We start from the raw sequence: 26,111 nt of genomic DNA, 5'->3' as shown, positions 1-26,111 counted from the left end.
GAAAAGCCTGTTGCAGTGGCGCCAACAAGCATGAATGGACATGCAGCATGATGACTGCTCCGGATTCCGGTTTCAATTTTGTTGTTCCTGCAGCCCTTTTTGTTATGTTTAGTTTTAATCTTCTGCAATGCTATCCGATTGGAGTCTAAATTAACCCCATGATGTCTGCTGGGCCAAAGGAAGAGAAGACTTTCCTGTTCTCCATCATTCTTGCAGCAAAAACTTCTGGCAAAAAATTGAGAGTAAGACATCAGTAGCATTTTCTCAGCAAGAACTAAAAATATTCTCCATAAATATGGGTGTACAAGCATATGGCACTTTTGCAGCTGTGAATACCTGCTGAACAGTCCTTTTGTAATTTTCTCATTCCTGCTGTAAGGGAATGAATGATAAAGCACCTAAGCGTGTTCCAGAACTAGCAGGTATATAGGACTGTTACTGTTGAAGATTATTACTTTTCATTGTTTTGGACTGTATTGATGACAGTTACTAAATAGCTATTATTAAAATCTGAACAGACTTGCCAAGGAACACATTAAGTAATGTTTCTTTTTGATTTTGTTTTTAAAATGGACAAAATTGACTTACTTTAAATTGTAAGTACTGAATAATGTAATGTTTTAAGTATTCCAGTTTTGAATTCAGATGTAGCATTTGTCATGGCCAGAAAGTTGTAAGTTTTCTCTGTGTATTTAAGACCACAGAATTGCAATAATTAGTTAACTGTGGATTTAACTGAGTTTTCAGTGTCTATTTCTGTCAGGGTTGTAAAGGTTGATAACTGAGTAACTTGCTGTAATAACCTACACTCTGTAGCTTTGACCTTGTTGAAAACATTCAATGACGTCTAAGAAACTGCTTATCCTTGCTTATAATCACAAATGTTTGAAATTCTTTTCTTCCATATCTGTTATATTAAAGTAGGTCATCCTCACTAAAATATGAGAGTACTTAAAGGAAACTGGAAAGGGATGAACAAAGTAATAAAAAATCCCTCAGATATTAAAATCTGTTTATCCAATCTGCTCATGAGAATTTACTTAGTTTTTTTAGTTACTTGAATTAGCTGTATATTCTACTAAGAATTGCAGAAAAAAAAAAGTGTTTTTCTGTTGACAGCTCACAAGTTCATCCAGGGATAAAGAACTTTAACCAAAGAGGAGTTGATTCATTTTTATTGTGTAGCTTCGGCATCCCCTTTGATCCTAAGCTCATGCCTGGGAAGGAGAAACCTTGGCCGCTTGGCAAAGCTGCTTGCCAGCCAGTCATTTCCTTCTGAAGTCCTGACTCTGCTTCTCTCCCTTGCTTGGCATTTTCATGGCTACCCAGAAGTTAGCTTTGGGTTTTGTAATGCTTGTTTTCCAATTCAGTTTTGCCTTAGGTATTTATACTTAATTATGTATTTACTAATTAAATTAGCTTTCATTTGGTAGCTGCTTAGTAATTCTCAGCAAGTCCAGCTTTCAGTAGACTCACAAATACCCATGCTTCTTTGTAATGGGTACATTTTTCTTTTTAATGACCTTCCTTTCACCTGACCCTTTTTGATAAGTTTATAATTATAATGATGATATTTAAGCTCACATGACTTACCAGTGTAATCACCCATGAAGCTAGTGGCCGCCCTTTTCCCTTTCCCAAGGTAAATATATATCCTATAAATGCTGTTAGTGGATCTAAAATTACTAAACAGTGTTGCACAGGCACATGTAGTTACTCTCATGTTCACAGCTGGAATGCATTTATAACTATGTGCTTTAGGTTTCTAACATTCTGACATATTTAAGATTTTTAAATTTTTTTCCTTGATTTGCTTTTCCTTGTAGCATTCCCCTCTTGGAGGAAGATGTACCTGTTGTGGATTACCTTTTTTCATTCCGAGTTTCTCTTCCGTATCAAGGTGTTTGGATCCATTCCACTTGACCAAAGATGAGTACTCTGTGCTCTTAAATGAATAATATTAAAAATAATTACTTTAAGTAATACTGGAAGCTACGTAAACACCAGCCTTTTGTTTCAGATTAGGACCTATTAACATGTTGGAAAGTCTGTGCATGTATTCTAGATAACTGCAAAATTTAATGAGTTTTCCTTCTGCTTGGCTTGTTATGTGATTTTCATCGCTCACTGACCAATGATTCTTGCCAAATTCTGATGGATCTAATAGAAGTTTAAAAATGTTAAAAAGCAAGACCTAGAAAAAGATAGTTTATCTCAGATTTCTGGTTCTTCTCCCTATACAGATAAAACTGAGTAGATAAAAAAAAATGCCTCCGTGCTTGCTAGCTCTTTGATGATTCTGTTGTACTTCTTTGGGAACTGGTATTTCAGTGTATTGCACTGGTCTGACTTTGACATGTTATTATGGTTGGTAGTAGTATAACTAAATGGCAGTATATTGAATATATAATCATTAACCTGTGGTTGTTCCAAAAGACCTATCTACTGACTTCCATTTGGCACTAAGGGCTCAAAACTCTCCAGTATTCATTTTTAAATGTTGTTAAATGTGACAAACGTTTGACCAGTGTCACATGCTTGACTTTAATGGGAAAAAAAAAATATTCAGAGAATTACTTCATAGCGGCTGATTTGTTGTAATTGTTTGTGTGAGTAGCTTTAGAACACTGTAATGAAGACAAAATAATCTACTTCTGTAAAATATTCCAGAATAAATTCCTTTATCTACTCATTCACTTAGGTTTGGAACTTCTCTAAGCCAAAAAGAGAATACTTGTGATGTAAGTATCACTGTTACATAACCACAGGCAATACAGACAAGTTCCACAGGAACGTAAGGAAAAATATCTTGACAGTGAGGATGACAGAGCCCTGGAACAGGTTGCTAGAGAGGTTGTGGAATCTCCTTCTCTGAAGATCTTCAAGACTTGCTTGGACGCAGTCCTGTGCCACGTGCTCTAGGTGACCCTGTGTGTGCAGGGAGGTTGGACTAGATGATCTTTAGGTCCCTTCCAACCTTAATGATTCAATGATTCTATGATTAATACTTGGCACATACAGCACCTGCCTGCAGTTAGCCCCTCTCCCGTGAACGTGCAGAACCAGCGCAAAGCGGGCATGCAGCAAGTGCTCAGCAGCGTGAGCAGCTTTGTGGGTGAGTCTGGGAATGAGCACTGTCGGCTTCCAGGAAGATACTTGCTGAGCAGGAGAGAATAAACTTTTTTGATACACAAGTTTTTCTCACCTAAGGAAAATGTTTCGTGATAGGAAAAATGGCTTCATTCAGCAAGAAATGCATGCACTTGTATGCATCTGGGCAGAATCAAGGTTCAGGAATACTGTCCTGTACAGCTTTTCTGCTCTTTTCTTGCTTTCAGGCTTCTTCCCGCATTTTCCTCTGAATCCTCCATCAGGCCTGAGCTGATCAGGCTGGGTATTTTTAGAAAGCTCCAATAATGGTAGCGGCACACCATGCAGCTTCCTTCCAGCAACCACAGTCCTGCTAGCTCAAAAAAGCGCTCCAGACCACGTGTCAAGCAAGCACCCATCCATTCCAGTGACAGTTTTTCCATTCCCAAGTCCAGGCATCCGACTGCCTGGTGCGGACTGTGTGCCTATGGGTAACCTTGAACACGACTCCGCACCTTGGGCCTGCTCCTCCTCTCCCTGACGCTCATCACAGAAATAAAAGCACTTTTTTTTTTTCTTTTTCTTTTTCTTTTTTTTTTTTTCCCGAATACGTAAGAAAACAGCCCACAACTAGACCAGCAACTCTTCGATCACGCACGGAGTCCTGGGAGCTCCTCAGAGGAGGAAGGGCCGGGGTGTGTGTGGGGAGGCCCCTCTGCCCGGTCCGCGGCGGCGCCGCAGCGGTTTCCGGGCCAAACGGGGGCAGAACGCGCGGGACGGGACCCTTCCGCGGCGCTGACGCGCGCAGGACACGCGTGGGGGCGGCGCTCTCCAGCTCCGCCTCGGGCTGCGCCGACGTCAGTGGGGGCCGCGGCCGAGCCCCACGCGCCGCGTCGCGCCCCGCCCCGCCCCGCGTGACGGTCGCCGCCCGCGCCCCTCGGCCGCCCTTGCGCACCGCCGCCGCCCGCAGCCCGCCCGCGCCGCGCGAACATGGCCGCCCGCAGCCTCCTCCTGCCGCCGCGCGGCCGCCGCCTCGTCCTGGGCGCCGCGCGCGCCGCCCGCGCGGAGGTGAGGCCGGGGCGCGGCCGCCGCGCGGTGACCTTGGCGGCGCGGGAGGCGGCGGGGCGGGCGCGGGCCGGCTCCTTGGGGGGATGCTGGGACCGTGGGCGCGCTTGCTCTGCGCTGCCCTTCATTTATTTATGTTATTTATGTTTATTTATCTTTATTTGCGCGGCGCGGCCCGCTGCGATCCCCTGGGCCGCTCCGCCTCCGCGTGCGGCGGCCGCGCCGCGAGGAGCCCCGCGTGCGCGTGGGCAGCGGCTCCTGCAGCCGTTGTCGCCGCTCGGCGCCCTGCGGTGCGCGTTGTGCCGCGCTCAGGGCCTCCCTGCGCCGGGCCCTTCCCGGCCCGCGGCCGTTCGGCCTCCCCGCGGCCTTGGCCTTGGCTCGAAGCCGCCCTCCAGCCGCCGAGTGTGGGGAAGGCGCCGAGGAGAAGCCCGTGTGGGGCATGCGGGAGCTGCCCTCCTCGGAGAGGCCGTCGGGGAACGCGCAGCGGGGGCGCCGCGCCTGCCGCAGCCCCCTCGGTTCCGCGGGCGGCCAGGAGCCCGGGGCAGACCTTGCACTTGACTCGGCCTTTTTGCTTTTTTTTTCGTCTGCGTTCCTTTGGTCACTCGCTTGTTTCTCTCCTTTCATTGCCTTTTTTTTTTTTTTTTTTTCTGTCTGCCTTAGGCTAAAGGCAGAGTACTTTAATTATGTTTACATAACACCTGAAATGAGCTCGGAGGACTCCAGCTGGAACTGGATATTGCAGTCAATTTATTCTGACCATCTTGACAAAGTTTTGTAACCAGTGGCAGACAATTTTGCTATAATACTAGCATCACTTTTTCATTTTCGTCTCTGTTTCTCTCTAGCAGTAATTAAGATAAGTGATGCAAGCTTTGTCTGACTTTCCCTTAAGTACATTGCTTACAGTGACCGACAGATAAGTGCTGTTATCAGGTGTGTAGGGGCTGAGATAGGAAGTTTCCTAGGCTTTTAAGTGGGGATAAAGGAGCTGGTTTATACTCTTCTAGCCTTAAAATACTGTGCAGGTTTAGGAAACCTCTGTTGCCTTTAAAACGTTGTTGTCCATGGGCCTTGGAGCGAGTGCCCTGGCCTCTCTCCAGCCTGCGTGTCCTCTGTGGTGCCAGCTCTTACTGCTCCTTTGGTCACCCCCTGCAGAAAGGGGCAGAGGGAGGTGCTCTTTGCAATCCTACCGTGGTCCTGAAACCGTGTTTCTGGAAGAAATAGTCATGGATTAATTCATCATGACATTTGGTTCTTTACTTTTTCTCAGCCAATGTAGAATCCTCTTTATGACCTACTTACTGTTTTCCTTTTTTGAGCCCATGAAAGCAAAAGAACACCAATGTTTCCCTGAGGAATAAGATCAGCAAGCCGCCCGTCGGAAAGGTTTTCTCAATATTCACTATTCCCTTCCTTTTGGGAGGGGTCTTGCCCCTTCGCTTCAGCAATTTCTGGTCATCTGTAGCACCTGGGCATCTTTGAAGCCTGGAGTAGCTCTATACAAGCCAGAGCAGCCTTGCTGTAACTCATGCTGAGGAATTAGCATTTGAATCTGTTTAAACGGTTGACGAATTTTGTTTTTCTGTAATACAGGATTGAGAAATGTAAAATAGCTTTGAATATTTTCCAGCTGTATTAGGCCTAGAGCATTCATTTTGAATATGTTCAGAATAGTTAAATATGACTTGAAGGGAGAGAAAAGAGTTGAGAAGACTCTTGCTTTAGAGTAATACTGGTCCATTAAGGATGCTGCAGCTGAATCTCTCTGTCTGTCAGTATTTCACAGTCTCTCCACAAACATGTAGTGTCTGAAGTGGAAATATCAATCTCTTTTTGCACATTTCCTTACTTAGTTATAGAGATAGGCACCATTATAAGTCTACAGTATAATGCTTTTCATTAATTCGTTTATTTCTATTAATGTTGTTCCAGATTTGTGGGTGCTATTTTTCTACCAGCTGTCAACGCAACACCAAATTTTATACTGATCCTGTGGAAGCTGTAAAAGATATACCCAATGGGGCAACTATACTTGTTGGAGGTATGGGTGCAATTTTTTATCTTATTAAAGAGGTACAAAGTTGGGGTTTGATAAGTATGGTATCATTGTCTATATTCTGTAATTCCTTGTCAATGACTCTTTAATGCTGATAAAACCTGTTTCTGGTTGGGAAATGAAAATAATATCTACATTATCCTACATGGGTATGTGTAGTATTTTCAGAAGAGTCAAAAGTTGGTTCTCGTATATATTCAGGTTTGGAGGCTTCTAGGTGATTTTCAGAATTTCACCAATTCAGGCCACTTTAAAGAAAGTCTCTCTATGTTGCAACTGATTTTAGTCCTAAAGAATAATTAACATTACAAAATGTACGAGGCATCTTTGGAGATGAGAGACAAAATGTCTTATAGAAATAATAACTGACTTTTTTTTTGCATGATGAGAACAAGGGAAGGTCTGAGACTAAGTGATTTGGAAAAAATCTCTGTCTAAGACTTCAGGTATTTCAAATTTCTCATGCTACTTTGCTAGGCCTAAACAGTTCTGGCACTAGGGTACAACTGAATAAAGTGTTTTGACCAAACTTCTGAGGTTTAGGTATTTCACATTCAGCAAAGGTAATGTGCACTACTCCTATTCCAGAAAGGTTTAGTTTCAGAAGTATTGCCCTCTTCAGTCATCTAAGAAGCTTTACCTCATCTATTCAGAAAATACTTGCAACCAGACAGTGCATTTTGCCAGATTTTTGATTAAACTGTTTTCTTTCAAACACTTCTTGTGTATTCAGTTTTGTTTATTTTGCATAGGTTTTGGATTGTGTGGGATACCTGAAAATCTCATAGGGGGTCTACTGAAGACGGGAGTAAAGGGGATAACTGCTGTCAGTAACAATGCCGGGTAGGTATTCATTAAGTCCCTGGTTAAAAAGTACAGACTGAAAAAGCACCCAGCTTACATTGGCAGATTGATAAGTGTGGAAAAGCCTTACTATTTTTTTTTTCTGTATAACCTTCTGTATTAACTCGCTTAGCTGTGTTTGCTAGTATTATTTTTGGAATGGCTTTAAAAAGTACAGAATAGTATATCCAGTTTCACCAGGGAGTAATTATCGCGTTCGTAGAATATAGTCAGTATGTGTATATTTATATGCATATATAACCAATGGCTTCTAAGTGAAAAATCTGACTTAGACGCTTTAAACGTGGTATCAGTGTATTTTTTTATGTAAAAATAAATAGCTTTTTTTTAAACTGCTTTCTAACAAGTTTTAGTTCAGTTACTGAAACATGGAGAATGTTAATAACAAAACAGTGGAGACCTCTTTAATAGGTCTTTTTTAATGTTTGCTCATTAAGAAATTCAAGTGAAGTTGATGGAATATTTTTCATATTTTATATTTATAATTTCTCAGCTTCATATTACGGTTAATTTTTATACAAACTGTTCATTGTAATAGCCATCAAATAAAAATAATAGCATCTATTACTTCATATAGAGAAATATTTACAGCAACTTCTGTTAAACTGCATTGATAGTATAGAAATGAAATTAAAGTAAAAATATTGATATGCAGCAATATTGATATGCTTGGAATTGGCCTGATCAGAAATTCTGAAGTTACAAGCTGTAGCTGCAAAGGAAGCTAGTTGGTTTATATATATATACACAAATATGTATTTAATAGTGTTGCTTACATTCTGCAAACAGTAATATCTGATTTATTAATTTTTTGTGAACTTTTTACTTCTGAGTACTGCGTTTATGACAATAACAAGAATGTCCTTCTTAGCACTGGAGGTCTCCATCTGTTCTGTAGAAGTATTTGCCTTTGTAGCAGGCATGTAGAAGCCTTTGTAGGACTGCAGAACAAATGAGGCAGAGGAAAAAAGTTTGGGAAGTTGTTCTCTCCTGTGGCCTGTGTCAGAATACAAGAAAAAATGAGTTTGTTGTGTGAACCAGAAAGGTTGCCTGGGTATAAAGAAGTTGATCACCCATGTAGAGTAAAATAGATATCAAACTTCACCTCTCCAGCCTTGCCAAACAATTGAATTAGATTGAATCTTTTCAGTAGTGCTTGATAATACTTTTAGCTATATTGCTGAATCTCCCATGTACTTTGTCCCTAGGTTCATATCCAAATATTAGTGTTTCTTTTTTTAACCAGACCATGATTAACATGAGTTAAAACCAGAATACAATTCAAAAAAATGTTGTTTTAATATCTCACCCTACTGTTTTTAAAAATACTATCTATTCTTATGATATTGAACCATCTTGTTTTAGTTTTCATTTAAATCACCTCTAATAAAGTTTCTTGTTAATAGAACAAGGAAACAGCAGACAATCTTTATTGGCCTTTTGCACTGTCATTTTCAAATGTAGATTTAAACGTTAACAGGAATTTCTCTTATCATCTACTGTGTTGTTGATAGTAGAGATGGATGATAAGATAATACTGACCTGTAGATTGTTGGAACACCTCTTTTCTTTTTTTTTCCTTTTTTTTTTCCTTTTCTTTTATCATTGCTAGCTTCAGTATTACTGGCTAATATTAAAAGCTTGATACCAGGAGCTAAACATTTGAATAATGAGTTTTTCAGTAAATTTCCTTGTATACATCATCTTGAGAATCTTGGAATATTCTTTTTAGCAATGATCATGACAATTCTGAAGTATCTGATTAAATGAGCAAAGTATGTGGCCAATCTCCTCCATTGCAAAACTTCTGATATTTAATAAAAGATCACTAGTTTATTGATGGAATTAAATTAAGTAGAGAAAGTTATAAGATACTTATATTTAGTTCTATTAAGCTTCTCACTTCTCTTCTGTTTGAATTCTTTTTCCTGCCTTAGAAATAAGCCACCAGTCTTATTTCCTATATATACCTATCTTGTATTGAAATAAATTTATTATTTAAAGCAAAAGAGATTTAGTCTCTGTATAAACAGTCCAGTCTTCTAAGGATGAAGTTCAACATATGTATATATTTTTTTATCGGAAGTGTGTCAAGCTTGCAGTACCAGCAAGTGTGTCAACCAGCAAATGTTGCTGCAGATGATAGATACCATCACCGTCCTCTGCACTCCCTCCCTTGAGGTACTTATAGACACTGATCAGGTCCCCTCTCAGCCTTCTCTTCTCCAGGCTGAACAGGCCCAGCTCCCTCAGCCTCTCCTCATAGGGCAGATGTTCCAGGCCCCTGATCATCCTTGTAGCCCTGCACTGGACTCTCTCCAGCAGCTCCACATCCCTCTTGTACTGTGGGGCCCAGAACTGGACACAATACTCCAGATGCGGCCTCACCAGGGCTGAGTAGAGGGGCAGGATCACCTCCCTCGACCTGCTGGAGACGCTGCTCTTAACGCACCCCAGGATCCCGCTGGCCTTCTTGGCCATGAAAGCACGCTGCTAAAAAAAAATGAAAGAGAAACATTGTGTAATAGAATGAGAAGCAGCTATTTTGTGTTGTATTTTGTATATTTGTGGTAGTATCCCAGGCTAGAATTAGCTCTTGAAAGAACAGTAACTTCCCTGATAGTTCTGCTGTCTTTGAGGTTGGAGGGAGGTACTGTAAAAAGTTAGGTTAATGGAAAAGCATAGCTTAATGCAGCTCTCCTTGAAATTGTTTTTCCATGAACACTCATGGCAGTAAGATAAGCCCCTGAGAGGCCGCATGATCGTCCAGGCCTCCTGGCACACTCTGACACTGCTGGTAGTTGGTCTGAGTCCAGGGCAGACTTCTGGAACCTCTGCAGATTTTCCAGATCCTTCATGCTTACATTCACCTTTTCCTTTCATAAAGCTGCTACTGACTCTTGCCTTCGAGGAGCGGTTGGAGCAGTAATTTTGCCAGGCTTTCCTTGTGGAAATTGTTGTATGCAATTAGAAAATGTATAGGGGCATCCATAGAATCTAGTTTATTAAATGCCTGGTTTTGTTCTCGTCTCATGCTGAACAATTCCATTTATTTTGATATTCATTACAGAAGAAAGTGTAGTCTAATGTGTTGTTTTTATTTATTATGTTACTATTATATGGAGGTGAGCCTTCTGTCATTATGTATTAGCTGGGCCTGTTCAGCCTGGAGAAGAGAAGGCTGAGAGGGGATCTAATCAGTGTATATAAATACCTCAAGGGAGGGAGTGCAGAGGACGGTCATGGTCTCTTTTCAGTGGTGGCCACTGATAGGACTAGAGGAAATGGCCGGAAACTGAAACATCAAAAATTCCATAGGAACTTAAGGAAAAATTTCTTAACAGTGAGGGTGACAGAGCACTGGAACAGGCTGCCCAGAGAGGTTGTGGAGTCTCCTTCTCTGGAGATCTTCAGAACCCGCTTGGATGCAGTCCTGTGCCACGTGCTCTAGGTGACCCTGCGTGTGCAGGGGGTTGGACTAGATGATCTCTAGAGGTCCCTTCCAACCTTAAGCATTCCATGATTCTATGTAGGATATAGGAGCTGTATTAAAACAGATGGTGTCATTGGTAAAGTCAGGATACTGATTTGACAGTGAATTATTCCAATTAAGTCAAATTGCCAAAAAAGAATAATGAGTTGCCAAATACTGTGATAAATAGATTAATAGATAAATAAATACTAATAAATAGATTTGAAAACTGAAGTAACCAGCACAACCTTCATATACCCTGCAGCAGCAGTTTTGAAAGGTTCAGTTATTCCTGTAATCTTAGGCTGTCAAGTACTTTGTGACCTGAGTGATTTGCTCTTTTCCAAGAGGCTTCTGAGTTGAGGGTTTCGCTTTGGTGCTGTCCTGCTGTGTTTCGCGCTCCTGGCTGCAGCTGCTCTCCACTCTCAGCCCGTGGGCAGACAGTGGCTACTGGCCATGCACGGGGCTGCAGGGGGATTAGGAGGCAGCAGTCGGAGGTGGAGAGGAGCTGAGTACTTGGACAGACAGTTTATTCAGCAGAGCAGCATGGCCGCGTGGCCTCGACCACGTGGCTCGCAATATGTGTAACTGCGAGATGTGTTACTGAGCGATCTGTTTATAACCAAAATAGCAGTGCTGGAGACAGCATTTCACTTGCTTCTAGCAGCAAATGTTAACAGTACTGGGGCTTAATTTAAAACTTGAGCAGTTTCTGAGGGCACCCTTCCCAACAACTCTTCTTTAGCTGGAAACAAGTTCAGCAAAGTTACAAACTTTGACAGTTTTTTTTGGCAGCATCTGAAAACACCTTTAAAGGAGCAGGGTGGCCATCAGCTTATACCTAATTCATTGTAATGCAGTGGCGTTCCTCATGTAAGTCCTTGCTCTGTTCGTGTACTTACTGTCAGGGAAAGTGCTTACTTTTATCCATCACAAACTGGCCTGGGATTGACTATACAGTAGTGCAGGGGTGTTCCAGTGTCCCTCCTTCATTCAGACATGTGCTACTGCTTCCATGCTGTGTCTTCTGCTCAGTGCTACACGAGTGCGCACCTGTGTGTGCTGGCTTGCAAAACAGCCCCTTTATGGGAGTTACTCTTTCACCAAGCCAAACAAAGCGAGGTGTTGGAAAGAGAAGCAATACAAATATCCAGTATCTCTAGTATTTACACAAGTCACAGCAAGGGAAACTGGAAGCCTGTGAGGAAAACGGCAGAAAGTTACCATGATAGGTGGGTGTGCTGCTAAAATACCACCTCTTGCACCTTCCCTTGCTACTTGTTTTGTCTACATTATTCATATTTTAAGTATTTTCTTGACAGTATTGAATATGCTCTTTTGTGTAGAGAGCTCTGTCTCCATAAGGTACTTGAAATCTATTTTATTGAGTCTTTGTGGCATGTTGCTAAAATCTGCTTAGCTCCATGTCCATCCAAGCTCCAAGGATGTTTGTAACACATGTTGTTTGTTTCACATCTTGACCCAGTAAATCCCGTATATAGTTGTGGTTGCTGTACGATGCCTCGTAGCACATGACTGTTTTGTCATCTCCCTTTGACTTCATGGTGACCTTGACTCCATGGTTACAATAGACGTGGACACTTAAGGTCAGCTTAACCTGTGGGATCTTGGCATGTCAAACTTATTGTTTCAGGACCAGTGTTGCAACACAGCTATGTTCCTACAGCTAACAACCAAAATAAATATTAAGAAAATTTAATATTTGTACCAGATGGCTGATTTTTATTATGCTTTATGAAATGGATAACTGATTTTGCATATAAATTCTAAGATAAATTATCTTCTGTCTCTGCCAGTGTCAACAGACTGAATTTGGGCTGGGTGAAAATGAAGTCTCATTTATGCTGGTTGCATATAACTGTGGTCTGACAGTTGCATCAAATCTCTTTTATTGCCTGTTCTTGATGCTTTGTTCTTGATGCTCTGTTTTTGATATGTGCTTTTTTTTGAATGACATAGTGTTGTACTGTGAGAATGTCATTGTACTATTAACAGTAAAAAGTGTCTGAACAGTTACAGCTAATATCTCTAATTCATAATCACCTAGAGGATCAACTAAAAGAAGAGTAGCAGCTTGTTGTCAGATTATCACAGATTCAAACTGTCTGCTTAAAAGGCATTACCAGTGTTTTGAACCTTTGGTATCTGTGCTCTTGGTGAAGAAATTCTTTTTAGGCTTGTTATGCCTTATTAAGGAGAAAATATCTCTGTGATAAACATTTGAACTTGGTAAAGGTGCATTAAGTAAGAAAAGTAAGAAAGTTATATTAGTATTATATTATTTATAAATATATATAATGACCTGTTTTTTAAATAGGCCAACTGCAGTTGCTGAGCATTCAGGTCAGAAACTATCATTACATCAGTCTTTTAAAGCCCAATTTAGAGACTAAAATTGTGGCATCTTTCTGCATTACATAGTCTAAAGCACCAAACGTATTTTCTTCTCCTAGTATTTAAATACTTTAAAGAATTAATATACTTTATCTATTAAGTTTATCTATTAAGTATCTATTATCTATTAAGTTCATTTAAGTTTAAGATCCCATGTGTCAGTCATTGCTGTGAGTCATGTGTTTCTGTTAAAACCAGTTTCTACCACTTTTGCCACTTCCTATTGAGATTTTTTTTCATGTAGTGTATCAATAAAGTGTCAAGAGGTTTTTAATAGGCTAAAATTTGACAAAAAATCAAAGAACTTAAGTGTAACAAAGTATATGATGGAGTGGGAAGAAAGCTTGTATATTCACAAAGATATGATCAAAGTGATGCCCAGAATATTTTACAAAGTGTGTTTTATCTTTATGTACATAAGAAATTAGGTAAACATCCGAAGTTAAATATACTTTCAGAGTTGAAATGTAAGGACATCAACGCTCCTATCCCTTTTGACAAGGTTAGGTAAAAACTTGCTCGTAGCAAATTTGCCGCAATAATAATGGTAAAAGCTTTCTAAAATATTTTTAATAAGTTGATCCTTTTCTTCTTCTTTTTCTAATCACCATTCTACATGAAGATTCTATTTAGGTGCTTTATTATAGATCTTACATTGCTGACCCTGTATGAACTGTAAATTCCTGAAGCTGTGCTGAAGTCATCCTGCTAATTTTAGCATAGAAGTTGTTTTGGATTTGGGCAGAGTGAATTGTATAAAACTTTGCACTACATTAAACTACTGAGGAAGCAGCCGCGCAGCTGACTAGCTTGTGTGTTACAATTCCAAATGCAAGGCATTGGAAGGCAAAACAGGTCTAAAACCCACCATTATGGACCTGAGTCATCTTGGTTTTAGAAGATCAACAATAAAAGCTGACCTTATCTTCTAGCTGCGAAACTTGTTCCTCATGAAATTACGGTATTTAAAGGATTTCATCTATGCTATGCAGAATGTGGTAGATAAAATTTAAGATGTGTGAGTGCAGCAGATTTTGTTTGTTTTAATAAATGCTGCATCTCCTGTGGAGAAGGACAGCAAAGGAAAGGTCCTGCTATGAGCAGTAGCTGTGAGACTGGATCAGAGATGAAGCTAGTGGAGTAGAGAGGACAGAGTTGTTCTAAAAAAGCTTTAGTAGCAGAGGAAGAAGTGTTGCATGGAACTGCAGAGAAGGAGTTCAAGGATGGTAAGGCTCAATCGTGTCGTTCTGGATAGTTTGCAGGCCAGGCTTCATGACTCCCGACAACCACAGACTCCCATTTTGTCTTCCCTTTTTGTTCCCTCAAAGTGAAAGAAGTCCCAGGCTGCTGAGCTGGGAGGTCTTCAGTGTACAGGTTGCTTTGTCCTTTGCCGTGAGCTGAGCTGTATCGTCCCAAGGTTGTGTCCTTGGGAGCTGTGAACTCCTTTCTCTCTCACCTGTTCCTTCTGACCTGGGCTGCCCCAGCTCCTGCGAGCTGCAGCCCTTTCCTCCACTCTGCCAGTCACCTTCCTTTCAGGTCCTTCCGCCTCCGTTTCCTGCCTCTTGTTAAACAGTTTCGATTAAGAGACAAGAAAATATTCTAAGCCAATGGAGGAAAAAAACAAAAGGTAGCTGAAGACAGTGTCTCAAGGAACAATGGCACAAATAAACATTATGTCTCTCTAATTTACCTGTGCATGAACTGAATCTGTTTTTACCCCCATTAGTCAGCTACCATTCATCATCTTCCCCTCGATCCACATACTGTGCTGGGAGGGGGGCAAAGAAAGCGATCAGAAACAAAATACTGTTTGACCTGCTTCTGTGGAAATCTTTCAGCCTAACTCCTGGGAGAATACTGCAGGGCATAGTCCCACTGTTAAGTGCCTGGAAGATGGCTGGGGAAAAGAAGTTGTTAAGATTTATGTGAGTGGTTGTCCTTGTTTTGCTGTCTTCTGACAAAGGGCATCTAGTAGGATGAGTGATAATAGTTGTTTTCTGCACAAAAGGTATAAAGGGTCACTGTCTGGTGCTGCCAGGATTACATTTTTTTTATCTTCTTGTGGAGCTGTTCATGTGCATCACTGAGAACTTGAAGGATATCTTCAGCCGTGTACCCTTTTCACGCTGGTCAAGTTTTGTGCCGTAGTTCAGGATGTCTTGTGAGCATGTAACCTGAGTCTGTGCATCTAAGAGATGCAAAAGAGCCAGTGACTGATGCGTCCTGGTTGGGTGGGAGGCATATCTGGACTTGCTGAGTGAGAGTAGTGAGTGACAGAAAGAAGTAACAAATAGTGTTTTGTAGGCCTCTCAGAATACTGCCCTGGGGTGGTTGTGCTGTTAGGTGCTGGATGCCAGTACATCTGTTTTTTTGCTAGCTGGTTATCAATCCCCATGAAACTGTGAATAGACACTGGCTGCTTGTTATGTTTGTTTAGCATCTTTTGTAATGAGAAATCAGGGTTTTGTATTCTTGTGAAAGGGATTTTCCTGGTATTAGTGATCCTGTGCAATAAATCCGCTCACTTAAATGTTTTTATCCCTTCTTTTGTCCCCAGAACTTCTGTTCTCATCTCAATTCCTTTAGTTCCCAAGTGGTAGAAGCCCTTGCTATGGAGAATTAAAAATGTAGGTTGTTTCCAGGCAACACACATTTTCCTCTCGAAGCTTTCACATTGGAACATTTTTGACATAATGAAGTATTGCGCTAGAGTTAGATGTTTATAGGCCAGAGTTGGGGAGTGTAAAAAGCTTTGAAAATAAGTCAAGCTTGGTACATTTAGAGAATATAAATCCAGTCAGAGAAGTAAATTGTGGGGTTGTTTTGCTTCCTCTCATGCAAAGCTTCCAAGATGCTTGTGTATGCACAGAACTGGGCTGCCAAATCTTAAAGTAGTCCCTTTTTTTAAAAAATAGTCTCATGCAATTGAGAAGTCTTTCTGACTGTATGCAATAGTTTTGAGTCTGTACAACTATCTAAGTGTTGTGATAGGAGAAGAGCTGTTGTTGGCCCCTGCTCCTCCTGCTGTGTCAGTACATGTAGCACGTGCTGTGCAGAATCAGTGCTGTCAAGCAAGAAGATACTTGTCCTGTTATAATAGTGACAGTAGGCAAGTCGGGTCTCAGCCTGAAGAAGAGAAACTTGGTCTCCTCTGTGTCTTCAGATTAATCTCTTAGGAGCAGATACTGTGAGATAAAGGTTGACATCCCCCTAAGCACCTGATTTTGTTTGAAATTTAGACTTTCAACATCTCTGTTTGGAAAGCAGTGAGAGGTAAATATAAGTTCTGTTCTGATCAGTTGGTGTCTGTGGAGATTTCTGACATAGGGTATACAATGTATGGCATTACATCTGTGAAAGTTGGTCAATCAGCATTAAGCTTTAGAATAAAATCGGACGAGCATGTGGATTATGTTCGTCATTACCTCATCTAAATGAAAAAATGAGAACTCTGCTGTTTAATTTTACAAACTAGTCTGTTGAGAGGATGCCAGGAGGTAGCAGCTGAGATGTCTAAAATAGATCCTGGTGCCGTGGAGTATTAACACACCTTAAATGAGCTTTGGTTGTTGTCCAAGAGGGTTCTTTCCTTTGACATAGACTGATTGATTGTGCAAAATATCTTCCCACTCAGCATCGTAATGATTCTGTGATTAAATTCTGTGATGCTGTGAGAAATTGTTTTTAAAAGATTTTCTTTTTTTTTTTGACTTAGGAAGCTAGGAAGCTGTAGTATTATTTGCAAGATTTTAAACAAAAACAATCTTTGTTCACTAAAAGAGAGGTTGTGCCTTGTGACTTTTTTTAGTAACAAGACTTTCTGAGGAGACACATATGTAAAATAACACTATTGCTGTAAAATAACACTAGTGCTGTTGCATTTAGAATGTCTTTGAAAGAAAAGTTTGGGCTTTATTTGGTGTATTCTTTCCTTGTAAGTGATGAGGTCTGAACACTAGACTGCTAGATTTTAATTATAGTTCTGTTACTTTTCCCCTGAAAATTGAAATTTGATTAATCTCTGATTCCTTATATCTAAAATGACATAACTTCATTTTATTGTCTTAATTCATTAAACCTTATCAAGTGTAACAATTATGTGTACTATTATGAACGTTGAGACTTTCTTTTTCTGTCTTTTTCTACACAGTGTTGACAATTTTGGACTTGGTCTTCTGCTTCAGACTAAGCAGATAAAACGCATGATCTCATCATACGTTGGAGAGAACGCTGAATTTGAACGCCAGTATTTGTCTGGTGAGCTTGAGGTTGAACTCACGCCGCAGGTACGAGGGGGTCTTTAGGAGACCGGTGATTTCTTTTCATCTAAAATAGCGGTTATGATACAGTTTTCTCAAAGTGCTGTTTTAAAATTATTTGGCAATCTGGGTATTTTTTCTGTATGTACATGTCCAGTAAAGACAGATGGTATCTGCCGTCTTCAGATAATGGACTGCTAGTCTGTTAAGAACTGACTACATTTATTGTGTAAATTCCTTTTACAGCTTGTTGCCTTATTCTCATTTCAACTGGATTATTGAAATGATTCAGCACTAAAATACATATTTACATAGGTGTATATATATAAATATAGATTATTTTATATTTTTATATAAAACATATTTATGTTCATAAATCACAGAATCACTGAAATCAGAGATTTATGAATATAGATGTGTTTTATTGTACCGTATTTGGTTTTGGTCATCTCCTGATGAAGCAGCCTTGCTTACTGCTGTGGGCCATATAAGGGGAAAGAGTTGGATAATCCCTGGATTACCTTGTCGGTCACCTTCCTGTGTGTATAGGGACGTCGCGTGTGCCGTGCCTGCCGCCTAGTGGTTAGGGATCAAAAGAATATCTTTGGGTTCATTGGGAGACTTAAAATTTAAGAGTACCTTCCTCTGTTGTGCTTATTGGTTAAAACTCGACTGAACTCATCTGTCTTGTGTTACGATTTTACTATTTACGTTGTTTTAGTGCTGCCAGACTGCATGCATAGCCTGAATATGGTGAGATCTGTCAGAGGAGGAGCTATTCAGATCTATTTTTGCAAAATGAGTAATATAACTTTAAGATATGCAGCATGTCACTGTGCGACATTTCCAAATTTCCATTTCTTTAAACACATAACCTGCTGTGGGCACTGCACTGACACTGACTGTGCTGTAGATGCAGCAGAGCAGTACTGTGGAAGGGGTTATTTATTAAGTTTCTCCTGAGATGTTGGAGCATGACACATACATATACATATATATATATATGGTTCATATATAAACAACCTCTAGAATATGTATCCAGGTGGTGGAGAGAAAACTGTCAGCTCTTCTCAGAGCTCAGCAACCAAAATTCAGGAAAGGTTTTACAAAAGGCACAACAAAATGCTGGAGCCTGGGAGTCTATGATGAGTTCTGTGTCTGTGCTGTCCAGAGATTCATGGCCAAGTGTGACGGTCTTCTTGCCAAATCCTCTCCCAGTCCTGCAAAGGAGAACTAATGGGAGGAAGAAATAGATGATGGTCCACTGGGTTAGAAGGAAAAAACCCAAATGCTGGGTTATAAATAAGTTGGTGGAAGTGAAACATGAGAGTCTGATTTGCTTTCTCCAAGTGTCTAAGCTGTTGAGTGTGTTCCTCCGTAGGGGACGCTTGCTGAACGCATTCGCGCAGGAGGAGCAGGAATCCCCGCGTTTTACACCAGTACTGGCTATGGGACACTGGTGCAGGAAGGAGGGGCGCCTATCAAATACAACACAGATGGTACAGTTGCCATTGCCAGCCAGCCAAGAGAGGTAAGGGGTAATTTTGTTGTAAGGAAGTTTTGAAACTGCATTTCGTATGGATTTCCAGGATAAATAGTAATTTAAGTTTCTTCATGCCAAGCTTAACCTTGACGTGTTGGATTAATATCATCCATGCATGTAGTATTGCATGCATTCATTTACGTGGCCTGTCATTTCTGCTTGTTCTTGTGCCCCCTGGAGTGTTAACAAAGGGACTTAGAATTAAGAAATTGATCCAGGAAAAATCTTCCCTGCTGAGTTATTCTTCACTTGACTTAGTTTTTTCACCTGATTCTCTGTTCATGTAAGCAAGATCCTGTACCAGGTCACTGAACTTCTCAGTATCAATTGAAACAAACTGCTATAAGGGAGCCAGGTGCTCCTTAAGTTGTGTCATATGCATTAAGCAGCTCTGCAGTTGAATATGAAGCTTTAGCACTGGAAGAGGCAGGACATCTTCCTGGCAAACAGGAAAAAACCTCAGCTGACACAAATGTACTCAGCAAATACATATGCCAGCAGGTGAAATGCAGTTTAGTGTGAGCATTTGAAATTGCAAAGAAATAAAAAAACAGTTTAGCTTCCAAGTGAGAAACAAGGACTTCTTATTGAAATTGGATGGAGAATTTGGAGAAGGGAAGACATTCCTCAGTGTTTTGACTGTACCCGAGGAAATGGGATGAGATGGATGCTGTACATTCTATGAGCGCCATACTCTGCCTGAAGAGCCTCAATAAAATAAAGGTAATGTTTTCCTCCAAAGGATTTTGTGTATTTCATACATGGCATTTCCAGTATCAAATCAGTAATTAGTCTTTATATGTTTTTTTTTTAATGAGTGTCACCATGTTTTACTGTTTGGAAGACTATTTCACTTACTAATTAGCTTATAATTTTGATAGCAGTTTTCTTCTCCCTCAACATTTGTCAGAAAGTATATCTTATTCTCCTCTTTCGGAAGTCCTCACTTATGACCATGAAGAGAAGTTAATGAATCTAGGAATAAGTTTGCCAGAATATTTTGTTAGATTTCTTTCAGTTTCTACATTAACCACAATTCTAATGTTTTTGATTGCTTCCTTCTCCAAGTTGTTATGAATGACTTTGACAATGAATCGTCAAAGCTTTTATCTTGATAATAGGACATAATTATTTTTACAAAATGAACTTAGTTTTATGGATCTGTTAAAATGTTAACTGTTTGTCAGTTACGTATCCTGGCTTCATGCACAATATCATAAAAAAAAATGATCATGAATGTAAGACCAAGTGAAGTTCAGACTGCCAGCTGAATGAACAGATGATCTGCCTCAAATCCTCTTCGTTTAGATTTGTGGGAGGGGGGGTCTTTGCTGATGGGCATGCTTTTCCCACAGTCAATGCGACTTTTTTCAGCAGTTTTGCATTAACACTTCAGTTTAGTTAGCTGGTAAATTTGCAACAAGTGTTGATTCCAGTAGATGGAGCAGTTGGAACACGCATCTGATTCTCATTGTGTTCCAGTAAAGAGGGGCACTAAAGAAATGCGTTTTACAGCTTTTCCATGCTCCTTTGTGATTAGATATTTAAACTGTAATTTTTCAGATAAAACTCTGCATAGAAATCTAAATATAATAGACTGTGAAATTAATCCCATAAAATAAGTGTTATGTGAGAAATCTGTTTGAAGATACACCTCAATAGTGTATTTTTCTCTGTAGGTGCGAGAATTCGATGGTCGTCACTTTATCATGGAGAAGTCAATTACAGGAGATTTTGCTCTTGTGAAGGCATGGAAGGCTGATCGTGCAGGAAACATCATTTTCAGGTATGACTTGTTTACCAATAGGAAAAGATTCTCTAATGGTTTAGAAAATAAAAGAGAATTCTGTCTTCTATGTGATGGCAAAATAGTGTTTTACTGACTTTTCTTTCTTTCCTATTGCATTTCCCTACTGTCAAATGATACTGCTGTAAAAAACAGAATATAATTGCTTTTTCTAATGACTTCTGAGAACTCAAATACAGCTGGTATTAACTACGAATACATTGGTAGTTAAAAATGAGCCATAGCAGATAAAAGCCAATATGTTCACTACTGAGAAACAGAATGACATTCTATTCACATTGAGCTTTCCATGTGAGAGTTTGGAAATTTTCTTGTACATCTGAAAGCTGACCAAGAAGTATAGAGAGGAGCCAAGTTATTTCCTTGGCCAGTAAATAATGAACAAGCTTAATTCTGTGCCCAGAAAAGAGAACACTTAAAATGTGTTTAATCTGCCTGGTGTAGAGGGTCATCATATGAATTTAAGCATCTGTTGTAGGGGAAAACTTACATTTGACTTTATAAGTTGATGAAGTGCATAGCTTGTAGTGAAAATAAAATATTGTACTAGTGATAATATTTATTTAGGTTGTTACACTGGTGCTCTGGTTTGTCCTAAGTTGAAGGACAGGTTTGCTTATGTTTAATGTCTGTTTTTTATTTGTTTGCTTTATGGCTCTCAGATAAGAAGGTAAGTGCTATAGCAATCAGTTGCAGATTACTGCAAGAACGTGCTGAATGATGCAGTCTGCCTTTATATATTTTAGAAGAAATAAGGAACTGGGGAAACAACAGTGATAACCCAACTGTCCAGAAAATGTATAGAAAATATAAATCAATATACATGAATATTATTTCTGTATTAACAAACAAAAAAGAATTTGAAGAGAATTACCTTCCCATGCCCCAATGCTTGGTATAATGACTTTCCCACGTGCTAGAAAAAATTCCTTCTGATGGAAAATGGAACTTTCTTGTGTACACATGCATAAGTTTGGTTATTAAACTGCTTTCCTTGAGCCTCGGGACATGAAACAGAATGTTGTCTTTCTCGTTTGGTTTGTCTTTATCTTTGATCTTAAGCTTCTCCTTCCTGTGCTTCTACCCAGTGTCTGTCCCCTGATGTTTACTTATCTTTGAATTTCTTTCATCCCTCACTGATACGAGGTGATTGTGTTCTCTCATTCCCCACTTTACTTGCATCCTTTGGTCTCTGATTCTCCCATTACCTCTCCCCCCACCTATTCCTTTTGGAAGTCTTCCTGTTCCTTTGGCATTCACATAGTACTGTCCATACCAGAACTAGATCCATCTGGAGAGTAAAATCTTAGCTGCTCCTTTCAAATGCTTCCAAATGCTGCTGATAAAAGATGGAAACATCAGCATTTAATGTCTTATTCCATGCATAGTATTATTGCTAGTTCAAAGAATTGCCCATAGTAAGTGGTGGCCAGTTCTTTTTTTGATCTTGCCTTATGGTCTAGGACAGTGAAACGAACAGCCTGTTCTCATAGCCTGCCAGAGGCAACAGAGAGGAAATTGCAATAGTCTAGAATATAACACTGTTAAATTTGTAACCTACAAGTTGAAAAGGACTGTATGATTTTTGATGTCATGCTCTGTTCTGCTTATGTCAGTGGACCCATTCCATGGTTATTTTTACTCTGACCTCTGTTTGCATTTGCTGAGGGACACTTGGCTTAGCACAGGCTCTACGCTTCCTCTTATCTGCCACTGCTTTCACAGAAGTGGGGGATTATTTATGGTGTGTTTCCCATGACTCTGAGTCCTGTTGTGCTAGTAGAACTGGAGTTGGAGTTAGTTGAGCTGTTAGTTGCCCTCGAGCTAAGTGTTGCTTTTACATCTAAAGGATGCACTTAAGCTATATTTCAGTACACTTATTTGGAACACACAGGGCAGTGTAATTTTTTTTTTGTCTGATCTTGTACATGGAGCCATGTTGATTTCCTGGTGATCCTGTGTGGATCTGCAGTAGAACCAGGTCCTTAAGAAAGCAAATTTCAAACAAGGCTGTTAACCTAAGGCTTTATGTCCCATTTCAGTTTTGTTCTATACCGTATGTTATGACTGCCTTCCCTCCAGATTTGCTTCTGTTGAACAGACTTCTGCAATGAAACCCTTGCTTTTTATCCCAGTAGATAATCATTCTTGGTTATAATACATCATTACCAAGACTAATGTTCCAAGAACTTGATGGAATGATTCCACCTTGTTTCTATGCTAGGTCTAAGGATGCGTATATGGGTTTAAAACCTCAGTAGTCTGCTACTAGGCAGTAGTTCTGCTTCGCCAGACAGCTTGTCTCTAGGTCTTAGAGTTCTCTTGGAGAAGCTTTCCTTCTTAGGACAACAGCAGCAAGTTCCACTGCATGTGTGGATGTTGCGCTTGCGGTGGATGCGTTCCTTTTTCATGGAGCACCGTTCAGCTTTGGAGTTGTTCTGGCCTGGTATGCTCTCACTTTGCAAGTGAAGGTGTGGTTTTGTACCATGAAATACATGCTTTTGACATGGGGGCAGAGGAGTGGAAGGGGTGTCTTGACTTAGCTCGCTGTTATCGTAGGCAGGCATGTCAGGTCATCCCTTGATCCTTCAGGTGGCTCTGAAATATTAATTCAACTCACATCTGAAGTCTTTGCACCTCTATGCTATTAGGTACATAGATGTTGTACTTGGTTATTTTATCTTACCGTGAACTGGTCTGCTCTCTGCTGCCTTTAGGAGAAAAGACACTGACATGGCTGGGGGTATTGCTGAAAGCTGGTATCCAGTAAGGTACCTTACTCGATAAGGTACCGTTCATTGCAGAGTCTAGTGATCCAAAAAAGAGCCTTAAAATGACAAGTTAGGCTTAGCTAGCTAGTTTCTGGGTTTCAAACCACATTGTTCTGTGTTGGAAAGCAAGTTTAATATTTCTATTTTTCCCCTCTCCTGTCTCTTTGTTTTTATCTGGATTGATGTGTTCTTCAGAATAAAGACCTTTGAGACAAGTTTGATCTTATAGAAGACTATGTTCTCTGAAGTAATTTTACTAACTCAAGACCATTTCAAAATGAAGATAGCTTTATGAATAGGGTGGGAATCAAGCCCCTTAACTCTTCTTAATTTGTCCTTGGATTTTTTTTTCCTACTTGTAACTTTTTCTCCTGTTTGAAAATAAATTTGAGTTTCTTATACAGGCATATATACTGGCAGAGCCAGTAAGATCTTGTGACAGTTTTTGGCTCAGAAAGGCAGTCATTTGGGATGAAATTCTGAATTCTTTGTTGCCATTTCTGGCCTCATCCATCTTTATCCCTGAATTTTAGTTCAGCTTTTGTAACTTTACTTTTCATCTCATTTTTTGCTCTGCTTACTTTGTGTCTGTACTTCTGTAAGTCACTACCAACTAGTGTTGTATCCATGTACTGAAAGGAAGAATAAAAACTTTTTTTTAATGCTTTCTTTTTCATGTATTTTTTCATGTTTACACAGTCACAGAGGGGATCACCAGAAAAAATACCTCGTCTCTCCTTAGCCCCTGCTAGAGGCTTTATAATTGTTGTCTATTTCTGCTAAGACAGTCCAGTCCCAGATGTGTGCCTTGGGCTGCAGTTTTCATTTTCTTCGTCTTCCATGTTAGGATCATCTGAAAGCTGCTTGATAGATGTCGCACCTCAGCATTTGTCCAACTCCCTCCTTCCCCAAAACCACGAGAGGGCAGCAGCACCCAAAAGTTCAGCATGGCTGTAGCACTAGGAATGGGCCCTGGAAGAAAGGGTGGAGAAATGAGGAAAACAGAGTCAGGGAGGAGAGGAAAAATTAAAATAAACCCACCCAACTTTCATAGAAAAGGAAAAATGAGACTTTGACAAACCAAAGTCTTTCCTTTTTATCTCGAGAGGAATCTCATGCAGGATACGGGTCACACAGGTGCAGGTCCCTGCCTAACACAGCTCATGGCAAACACCTGAAACTCAGTTGCGTGCATTTTGGTGAAAAAAAATCAAGAATAGTATTATTTAAAAGAGGAGAAACAATGAGAAGTTGTCACTGGAACTCCACCAAAAACGTGCATCGCTGCCTCAAATATTATGCTGTACAACTGCTTGCTTTCTGCAAAATAAGGGGCTAACATGGGTCTTCTGTTGCTCCTTGAGCCCAGTAGGATCTGGGTGCAGATCCAGGCATAGTTACTTATGTCTGGTGTTCCTTTTATGTGGACTCATATCAGAGGCTTTTAGCAAGTACCAAGTCTGGCACAGCTTTTCTAATCAAGAAAATTGGTTTAAATTTATTCTTGTGCACAGTGCTAGCCCAAGTCCATAAAGCTGCCTAGACTGAATTATGAAGGCGTATGTGGGACTTGAGAGGTTTCTGCTGCTCTTGGATCTGACAAGCGAGGATAGTAGTAGCATACTCAATTTCAATAAAATAATGTGCTGATACAAAGTTCAAAGGAGCTGTAATTAATACTTTCCATGTAACAAAATACCATTAAATTTCTACACAATTCTGCAGTATTTTTCCAATTTTTATTTGTTTCCTTGCAAGCAAAAAAGATTTGTGTTGTTTATTCTACAGAGATACTTGCAGTAGTTAGTTCTGAGAGGTGTTTGCATGTATGTTTGCAATTTTCAGTGGTTAAACTCTTGTCTTTCCACAGGAAAACTGCAAGAAACTTCAACCAACCTATGTGCAAAGCTGCCAAGACAACTGTGGTGGAGGTAAGGAACTGAAATGCAGCAAGTCCCTAGTAGGAACAAAACCATTTGGTTTGTGTGGCATTCTGGGGACAGTGTTACTTTCTTTGGCTAATTTTGGTGGATTACATACTGTGCACAGTGATCTGATTGTTTTTTGTTTTCCTGGTGTTAGGACTAGCCAATTCATTGTGCCCAATTTCAATGATTAATTTATGGGCGTTCCACTAGTAACTGTTTTTCTGATCCTGGTCAGGCTTTCGCATTCTCACTGTGATTAGCCTTTGTGAAGGGACGTGGGAGCAGGCTTCAAATATGCAGAAGGATGTTAAAATAAAAGAGTGTGTGGATAAAAGAAGAAGCGTTAAGCTCTGCCCGAGAAGAATTATATGCAAAATTTCCTGACAATAATGATAAATATATAGCAGCCTAGACTCAGCGGATCATGGAGCTTTTACAGTAGAGGTCTTTAAAAAATAAATCAGATAAATATTAGTCATGACAGAGATACTTGGTCACGCTTCCAGTAAAGGCTGTATGATCTAGAAGTTTCTTCCAATCTCTCCCCTTTTTCTTTCTGGTCATTTTTCCTTTTTGTCTAAAATTCAAATGTTTTAAAAGCATGGGTCTACCTACCCTGGGAATATATTGGTGACTGAAGAGTTGCTAAGACAAAGTAATGCCTTAAAGGTGGACCTCCTCTATGGGCGTTTTCTTTCTAAATAAGATCAAGAGAAACTATTCTGGATCGCGTTTAGTAAGTTCTAAATGGAAGAGGCTTTTGTTTTTTTTTTCCAATTTTTTTTTCCCCCTAAAAACTTATCTGGAAAGAATGTTTGTTATATAAACATCTATATTTAAT

The 26,111-nt window shown here is 40.1% G+C and overlaps 1 protein-coding gene across 1 annotated transcript in view; it reads left to right on the top strand.

The window, feature by feature from the left end:
* Positions 1-4,074: 4,074 nt before the first annotated feature.
* The window catches only part of OXCT1 (3-oxoacid CoA-transferase 1), a 62,733-nt gene continuing 40,696 nt past the window's right edge, over positions 4,075-26,111 (top strand). The window contains exons 1-7 of the mRNA XM_088540314.1: positions 4,075-4,158; positions 6,088-6,196; positions 6,964-7,054; positions 17,113-17,248; positions 18,603-18,752; positions 20,444-20,550; positions 25,213-25,273. Coding sequence (XP_088396440.1) covers positions 4,081-4,158; positions 6,088-6,196; positions 6,964-7,054; positions 17,113-17,248; positions 18,603-18,752; positions 20,444-20,550; positions 25,213-25,273 — 732 coding nt within the window. The 5' untranslated portion in view covers positions 4,075-4,080. The remainder of the gene's footprint in view (positions 4,159-6,087; positions 6,197-6,963; positions 7,055-17,112; positions 17,249-18,602; positions 18,753-20,443; positions 20,551-25,212; positions 25,274-26,111) is intronic.

This window comes from Tinamus guttatus, unplaced genomic scaffold, assembly GCF_059628265.1.
Source record: "Tinamus guttatus ecotype Peru unplaced genomic scaffold, ASM5962826v1 Tinamus_guttatus_pri_ptg000059l, whole genome shotgun sequence".
Taxonomy (NCBI): Eukaryota; Metazoa; Chordata; class Aves; order Tinamiformes; family Tinamidae; genus Tinamus; species Tinamus guttatus.
The sequence above is the reverse complement of the archived record's forward strand: the minus strand, read 5'-3'. Positions and strand labels throughout refer to the sequence as shown.